Source organism: Chelonus insularis, unplaced genomic scaffold (assembly GCF_013357705.1).
Source record: "Chelonus insularis isolate UGA/USDA-ARS -01 unplaced genomic scaffold, ASM1335770v1 contig_74_pilon, whole genome shotgun sequence".
NCBI classification, from domain to species: Eukaryota; Metazoa; Arthropoda; class Insecta; order Hymenoptera; family Braconidae; genus Chelonus; species Chelonus insularis.
This window is the reverse complement of record NW_023276734.1, coordinates 129,211-138,370: the sequence shown is the minus strand read 5'-3', so window position 1 is coordinate 138,370 and position 9,160 is coordinate 129,211. Positions and strand designations below refer to the sequence as shown.

At 31.2% G+C, this 9,160-nt stretch overlaps 1 protein-coding gene across 1 annotated transcript; it reads left to right on the top strand.

Moving 5' to 3' along the window:
- The first annotated feature begins 5,444 nt into the window (after window positions 1–5,444).
- Window positions 5,445–5,951, top strand: LOC118071110 (uncharacterized). Its single transcript, XM_035090064.1, has one exon. It carries the CDS (start codon window positions 5,445–5,447, stop codon window positions 5,949–5,951), a length of 507 nt encoding a protein of 168 aa, XP_034945955.1.
- Window positions 5,952–9,160: the final 3,209 nt, after the last annotated feature.

The window sequence follows — 9,160 nt, the reverse complement described above, 5'->3', positions numbered from 1 at the left end:
CATTTGTAGTTACCACGAATTCTCTTTATTGAAAAATGAAGATTGTATGAAACTTTAAAAGACAATTTTAAACTAATATGGATAGGTACTTATGATGATTATGTGGAATTTTACAAGACAGAAAAGAAAAAAAAAATGAGCTGGGACTGGGATCGAACTTTGCCCGGCAAAATAGAAGTCCAGCGCTCTGATCGCAGACAGAGAAGTAAGACGTATATAGAATCACAATGCCGTGTTCCATTTGGAAATCACGCCATACTACCCCAAATCGCAAAGTTATCACCCCATTCGCCAGAGAGCGATACTGTACATGTAAGCTTCAGTACCCTAAAACCAGGTAGCGACAGTATTCTTAGCACAGTCACACCTACTACCCTCCAAAGATGCGCACGCATAGAAAAAATGCTTCGCGGCAGAAATCGCTAACTTGAATTCTAAGATTTTCCGAGATTCTTGGAAAGTTACAACTCAAAATTATCGATTGAATTCATTGCTTTGATTTATATATCAGTATATAAATTTCAAGAAATTTTCTAAAAATAGTTTAAAAATTAATTTTATAGTTAACGAAGCATTTAGCAATTTTTTGCATATGAAAATTTACAATGAAATTAAAAAACAAGTTATGTTCCATCGATAGAGAATTAAATTCTCTATCGATCAGTATATATAAAAACGTGTACTAATTTTCGGATTTTTTCCACCTAATATTCAGGCAGAGTAGAACTTTGAAAATAATATCGAGATATGCGAGCGTTCATCGAGGTTTTATTTGGGAGGAATAAAAATTTCCCAATTTTTCCCGTTTGAAACAAAGCTGGGCAAACTCAACTCTTCTAACTCCCAAGTGCTCCCTAGGTATATTCGAGGAGCTCTTTATTGCTCCTGCGAGTGCAAGTGAGAAAGAAATTATATTTCTCTTCTTTTCTTCTTCCTTCCGTATCGGAGATCCCCACCATTCCGCCTTAAAGTCCCTTTTCTTCCGTGGGCAAGCGGAGCCCCACTCGCACTTTAAGTAAGACTTATAAAAATTTCCTTACGATGACGATATAGCTCAAGGGCAGCGCGCTAGCCCTACGGAACCTATGGTATTAGGTTCGAGTCCTACTAGGTTTATTTGTTTTTTACCTTTTTCAATTTTTTTTAATTGCTTTTTTTTATTTGGCACAATAAAAAAAACGCAAACATCGATGTTATTGCGCTTAAACAGCCTTTACATCAGTTGCTTAACTGCAGTTAAGGCCTTACTAAATGCGATTGTAAATCGAGTTTAGTAAGCAGATCGAAGTTAAGGCGCTCGTAGCGTCATAGTTAGTGACACACGTGCGAAATAATGAATTGGAATATAAAATGACAGTTGTTGTTTATTGTAGTAATTAATCGAAGTGAATAAACAATTAGAATAATAAGTGAAATTAGTAGATAAGCAGGGCCGGTTCTGGATCACTCTGCAATACCGGCCAAGTCAAAAAAGTGGGTTCTGATCTGCACTAATTACTGACCGCGATAACTTTGACGATAAATTACCGACCGTGATAAGTTATCGACACTGATAAATTATTGGCAGCGATTTTTTTTTTTACCGATCCTGATTGGTGATGAATTATCTTCAGCGATAATATTATAATTATCAGCAAAATAACCGTAGAAAAAAAATGGCGGTAATGTGTCTCAAGGATGTAAGATGATTGGGAAAAGGTTTTAGAGTAAAAACGATTCCTCTTTCAAGTCAATTTTTCTTTATTAAAAAAAAAATTATAATATATTTTTTCTTTTTTATAAAAAAATAATGATCCCTTGAGTGATGGTTCCCAAGTAGCATTATTCTACCTGTCGTAATCAAAATTATTTTCATATAAGTAAAACTAGAAAACTAATCATAAAACAAGACTTACAGTATCATAACCATCATCATAGTCAGTGGAATCATCATCATCATAATTATCATCGTCATCAATTGTTGGAGGTGAAGGAGGTAGAAATTCTACCTCACTATCCTCCGATGACACAGTCGCTGGAGAAGGAGGTAGAACTTCTACCTCACTATCACTGTCTTCGACAGTGATGATTTCCTGGCTTAGAGGTGGTGGCACGACGGAGATGTTTCTTTCTATCCGGAACCGTGTGACGTTACCGGGGAACGTTAGGCAGGTAGCCACAAAGTGTAAGGGTAGCGCCTTCTATCCCTCCCGTCTCTTCCCAATGATCTTCAAGAGTTATTAGAATAATAATTTCTAGGAGGGTGATCGGTAGATCGAACCAGGCCTCCGGAAAAATAAAAGTACACATCTTTTTCAAAAAAGTAATAACGATTATGATAGATTTTCTTTAAACTTAAAAAAAAAAAAAAAAACTCCCTATTTGATAAATAATCATTTAACAATTCATGAAATTAGCAATTATCCTCAATAAATAATTATATTAATGCATAAAAATTAAAAAAAAAAAAAAACACACTTTTTATACTTGAATGAAGAAAAAGTCACTAATGACTTGGTATGGTTTGATCAGTTTCACTGTCGGGAATGAACTATATATTTTGTCCTATGCATCATACACCATGGCTAAATGTTTATATTTTTCAAAGAGGCCAATGGTGATAAAATCATTGAACGATATTGATTTAAATCTATATAGAGAGGCCTTGATCACATCACTCAGCATCAAATTACAGATAAAGAAAAGAATTTGACAACAAGAAAAAATTCTCACTAAAAAAAATTTATAAATGACATTTTTTTTCTTTTTAATTATTAAAATAGTTTGTAAACGATCTCTACCATGGATAAATAATTTTAGACACATATTTTTTCGATTGGATTTTTAATTAAACGTATTTTCTTTGTCGCTCATGCCTCTGCTATCTTCTTTTCCTCGCTCCGCCACCGCTTCCTCACTTTGTCTGTACTTTTATTTTGCGCTAAGAAGCTGTGATCTATGCAAGAGTTGAAAGGGCCATGTGTCGAAAGATAATCGACTTATTTTATTTTATTTAGAAACGTTAACGTTTGACTCAGTTAGTCGACTCCATCATTTTTTCCTCACATTTATCTCTTTTTCACTTTGTTTATACTCTTATTCTCTGTTACTTATTTAAGTACGACATAATATATATTATGAATAATCAATTGAAATATTTTATTAACTGTATGAGCAATCATAACTAAACGTATTTTAAATGTAAAAAAATTATTGAAACGAAAAATTATTATCTTTTCTCATTTTATATTTTCTGAACTATGATTTATAATTATTTACGTTAATGACTCCTTTAACAATAATAATAAGATTTTTATCTTGAGAAAGAATTTTTATTTAAGAAATAAAAATTATACATTTTCATTTTATGTATTTGAATGAATGAATTCTTCTTTTTTACAATCAATACAATTAATTCTCAATGTTCTTGTATGATCTAATGACATGTAATGTTTGTAACATTTACGATGCAATAAGATATCTCTATCGAGTTGTAAATGTTCCGGTAATTTATCCTGAATATCGTCGATGTATTCTGGAACAATCTTCAAGAAAAAATACTTTGGAAGACAAGCAATATCTTCACTTGACATTTTTGTTATATTTTTTAATAAACAATACAATTTGAATGACTTCTCAAATGGGGTTTTTCCATGAAAATTCACCATATACCATGCTTTTAGAATTTTTACATTCTTTTCTGCACATTTTTTATTTTCTCTATTATGCACCCCACAATCTCTTAGATGATTCATATCTAGAACATGTAGCGAAGGACATCCAAGCTCATCCAAATTAATTACAACTTTTGAGTTGTCAATTAAACTTTCTAATTTTTCTTTCTTTTCATCTCCTTTCACGTAAATACGGTCTCGATCTTTAACAAGTACACGAAGAATGTATGGGAGTTTATCATATGGTATTGTTCCAGATTTCCATGGAATGCGATGATAATTACGTATCAACCACGAATTTATGCATTCATATTTTTCAGGTAAATATTCCCACTGATATGGCGGTTTAATGATTATCACTGAAATGTCTTCCATACCATCACTATTATCTTGGATTGTAATAGTCGCCAATTCTTTCACTAAAAACTGATTATTTAGCTGCTTGAAACCTTGAACATCCAATATCATTTCCATGATGCGCTCAAAAATTTGTATACATGCCAAAATGTAAAACCCAACTGAAAAGTTTTTTGGTAAATCATCTATTTATATGTTTATCCCCACTTTAAAATTATAACATCTAATTTTATTGTTTGATCACTACAACGATTGTCTATGAAATTATATTTTTTTTCATTGCATGTAATTTTCGATAGTCTGAAATTTTCAGCAAGAACCATGATGAAACATCATGCCAACCCCTCAAGATTTTTTCTTGAAAAATCAAGCAAAAATTTAAATGATCTCAGGGATGATTCACAGCCTTGATATATTTTGGAAATTTTCAGCGAGAATGATGATGCAACATTATGCATTCGATTTTTTCTTGGAAAATCAAGCAAGAATTTAAATGATCTCAGGGCTGATTCACAGCCTTGACATGTTCTGGAAGTTTTCAGCGGGGGATGATGATGAAACATTATGCAAACGTTTTTTTTTATGCATGTTTTAATTTATGATTGCATCAAAAATTGAAACATTCTGGAATCTTTGTTTTGGAGGGGATGAATTGTATTTATACCCATGCAACTCATGTTTAAAATCACTGATCAATTGAAACTGTGAGAAATACATTGTTATACATAATTCAAAACAGTAAAAATGGATCTATCTAGAGTAAATAAAATTGCCAAGTGTGAGACGTACTTACCAACCAAAAAGATGGATACATTAAAACCGTCTAAAACGTATAAAATTACTGGTTTAAAAGAACTTGAAACTGTGTATGGAACAACAGTTGTGGCAACAGTTAAAAATAGCTACATGATATTTTTACCTCCAAGAACGGTAAAAATTTTGGAAAATCATAAAGAATTTGGAAAATTGGTTGAGTTGGCCGTTGACAACAGATTATCATTGTTGTACCATGGTGGAGCTAACAATTCTTTTGAATTCATAGTTGATGATGAAATTTAATCGAAAATAAATCAAAGTCAAACAAAAAAAATATAATGGATACAATTGATAAAATGTAAATCTTACGATAATCAATGTAATCTAAAAAAAAAAAAAAAAATTTTCATGTTACAAGAATAATGAATACAATAAATAGAAAAAAAAAAAAAATTTTAAATTATTGTTCTTTTGATTTAAATATTTATCCTCTCTACATTTTAAGAAAATCGTTAGTCAATAACGGTTAAATTTGGTAATTGATATTCTCGAACTTTCAAGAAATTTTTTCGGATTATGGCACCACATTACAAGGTCATCCAAAATCCTATATAAATCTTTTCAAATTCGCTTTTTCATCATTGTAATTCTGAAGTTTGTCTAGTATAGTCGAAAGAAATGCGTGCATTAAACTATTATTCTGATTTAATTAAAATGATGGAGGAGGCTTACACTCTTCTACCATCTTTGAATCATGAATCTAGTGAAATCATTGATAAGTGGATGCGAATTAGTAGTGACAATATTACTGCATTGAACAGACATTTGCAATCGAGTGGTTTATCGGTTGGTGAAAAACAACGAATTCAATCGATAATTGCAGCACTCGCAACATTACATGAAAAGTTTATAAATCATTCAATCGTTGGAGGAAGCCTTCAATCAACAGAACAATTGATTCGATGGAAAGATTTAGAAAATATTTTCCAAAATCGAATTCGCACTGGTGTTGTCATTAACTTGCAACATTTAAATTTACGAGACGTCTTATTGGACGCTGAAAAGCTAATTACCGAAAAGTTGACAGATATAGTAACAAGTGAGGGAAATTTAGAAGTGAACTTTGTCCTTGCTTGTAAATTCAGTAATCAAACAAATAATGGAACAGTTGTAGGAATTAAGTAGTTTAATGTTAAAAATGAAGCAATTTTGCCGTCAACAGACATAAAAAAACATTTTCTGGAAAATGTTGTTGACAAACTACTAACAAAAGTCGAGGATTTTCAAGAACGAGATTTTGGTTGGTCACTTGTAGAAATTGAATATCTGCAAGTCAATATTAATCGTTATCAACCTTTATTAGCTGGACAATCTACATTTATACCTCTACCAAAATTTATACAACAAAAAAAAGCAGTACTAAATATTAAAAACAACGATCAATGTTGTTTCTTTTGGGCTGTTACTGCAGCTCTTTATCCTGTTTTTGTAAATTCAACAAGAACAAGTTCATATCCTGATTACAAAAGTGTGTTAAAATGTGAGGGTATCAACTGTCCCACAACCTTACATGATGTTCCAAAATTTGAAAAACTCAACGATTTAGCAATAAATGTGTATGGTTTAGATGACTGTACGTATGGTTTAGATAATAATTGTGAAATTATTCCGTTATATTTAAGTAAATATTATAAAGTAGATGAGCCATGTATTCACCTGTTAATGGTACAAAGTAGAGTAGAAGTAGGTGATGAAAATAATAATATTAATCTAGTTTTTTATTTTTGTCTGATAAAGGATCTTTCAAGATTAGTTGGAAATCAAATTTCTAAAAATGCACACAAACTATTCTTATGTGATAGATGTTTAAATCACTCTAAGATAGAAAAGTCATATAAAAATCATCAAAAAGATTGTATCAATATGAACGATACGCGAATTTCAGTTCCGGAAAAAGGTGTTAAAATAAAATTCAAAAATTTTCATTTTAAAGAGCCTGTGCCATTTGCTATCTATGCCGATCTTGAGAGTATTCTTGAACCTGATAATGAAGGTAATCAAAAGCATATTCCATGTAGTGTAGCCTATTATATGCACTGTACATATGACAATTCAAAATGTCGATTTAATCTTAAACGTGACGTTAATTGTATAAACTGGTTCATGACTGAGTCCAAAAAAATAGCTGAAACTGTCAAAACTTACCTAGAAAACGTAGTACCAATGAAACCATTAACATCCCAACAGTTAAACGATTTTCATAATGCAAAAATCTGTCACATTTGTAATAAATCATTTTTACATGATGAAACGAAAGTACACGATCACTGTCACTTTACAGGCAATTATCGAGGCGCTGCTCATGTTAATTGTAATTTAAATGATCAAAATTCATGCATAATTCCAGTCATTTTTCATAACCTCTCAGGATATGACTCAAATTTTTTTATTAAATCATTAGCTGCATCATTTAAAGGTTATATGGAATTATTACCTGTCAATAAAGAAAAATACATAGCATTTACAAAAACAGTTGATCAGAAAATTTCCCACGAAAAAAAGAAAAAAAGAAATATTTGTTAAATTATGGTTTATTGATTCTTTCCGATTCATGAGCAATAGTATTGAGAAACTTGCATCATTTTTGGATAATAACGCAAAATCAATTACCAAAAGTTTCTATCCCGAGCCAGATAAATTTCAGTTAGTAACTCGTAAAGGAGTTTTCCCATATGAATGTATTGACAGTTGGGAAAAACTTGACGAACGACAACTACCTGACAAAACAAAATTCTATTGGTCTTATTTTTTTTAATTTCTTTTAACATTCGTTTATTGATTTTCTCAAGACGTTTAATTTTTTTTTTTTCTCTTTTAATTTGTTGTTGTTCTTTATGAGTTAAAGATATCCATTTAATATTAGCAGCTTTATCTTTTGTATAACGTGGTAATTTTTGAGCATCACTATACATTTTGTCAGCCATTGTTTCTAGCTCTTCAGCTAAAGACATTTTGGCAGTCATTGTTTCTAACTCATCGGTTAGAGACATCATAAATCTTTTATGTTAATCCAGCTATTGAGTGTTTCATCGAATCCCAACCACTTGACAAAAGCTTAATTACCACGTTTTTTCAGAACTTTTTCTACCAAATAAATATCAGGGTATTGAACCTTAGTCAATTCTTCTTGATAAAAACCTCCTTCAATCGGTTGATCTTGATAGTCGACAAGCTTGTAGGTTACTGGATCAGTATTCAATACTTGACTCACATTAAAGATTTCAGTTATCCAATTAGGGGTGTATCCCTTCTCAAAGACGTGCTTATATTCACTTATGCGTACTTTGTCCCCAACCTTAAATTTAGTCTTTTTTATTTTTTGTTGAACTTCAAGTTTATTATTGTAGATAGTATGACGTAATTGTTTCTCATTGGCTGAAGTAACATCAATCGGTTTTATTTTGATGGTTCTATGTTTGCTATTGTTATATGATGTCATCAATTTTGGTAAGATGTCTATCCACTGGTAATTACCTCGCAACGTAAATTGTTTCCACATTTGACTTTTTAACGTGCGATTAAATCGTTCACATATAGATGCCTTAAGATTACTAAATGTGGAATACATTTTGATATTATATTGTTTCATAAGTGCTTCAAATTCTTTATTGTAAAATTCTTTTCCTCTATTAACATGCAAAAATTTTGGCACTCTTTTTTGTGATAGAATCGATTTCATTGCATGGGCTACATCTTTACCATTTTTAGATTTTGTGAGCACAGCCCAAGCGTTTTTTTGAAAAAATATCAATAATAGTCAGTAAATACTGATGACCTTTATTATAAGATTTATATGCTGTCATGTCAACTAGATCAGCTTGCAAAGTTTCATCAAGCCCACGTAGATCAACATGTCGTCGTTGATAATTTCTTCGGACGGGTCTATGCAGCTCTTCAGTTATTATTTTTTTCTCCTTGTTCATGATGCTGCTGATCAAGATATTTCCGAATATTTTCTTCCGATTGTTTAATACTTTCAGCTCGTTTACGATTTGCTTTTTTCAGTAAACGTAATCGATCTGACTCATGCAGTTCAATTGTTTCATTCAATTCTTCTTTCAGACGTTTACGATGTTCTTGTGATGATTCAATATGTTGCTCTACATGAACATTAATGATTTTGATTCTTTCTCTATTTTCTTCAACAATTCTTCTTAAATTTACTACAGTTTCCCGTAACAGACGTAATTCTATTCCAATAAATTTTTTTCAAATTGTAATCTTTTCTTCAATTACTCCTAATGATGTTGCATCATTCAAATCTACTGGTTCAGCGAGATTACACAATCTCTTATTATCCATGTCAAACTGTTGATCCACAGTTAATTTAAATC

Coding starts and splice junctions, on each gene's coding strand:
- LOC118071110 (XM_035090064.1), top strand. CDS start 5,445: ATGCGTGCATTAAACTATTATTCTGATTTAATTAAAATGATGGAGGAG.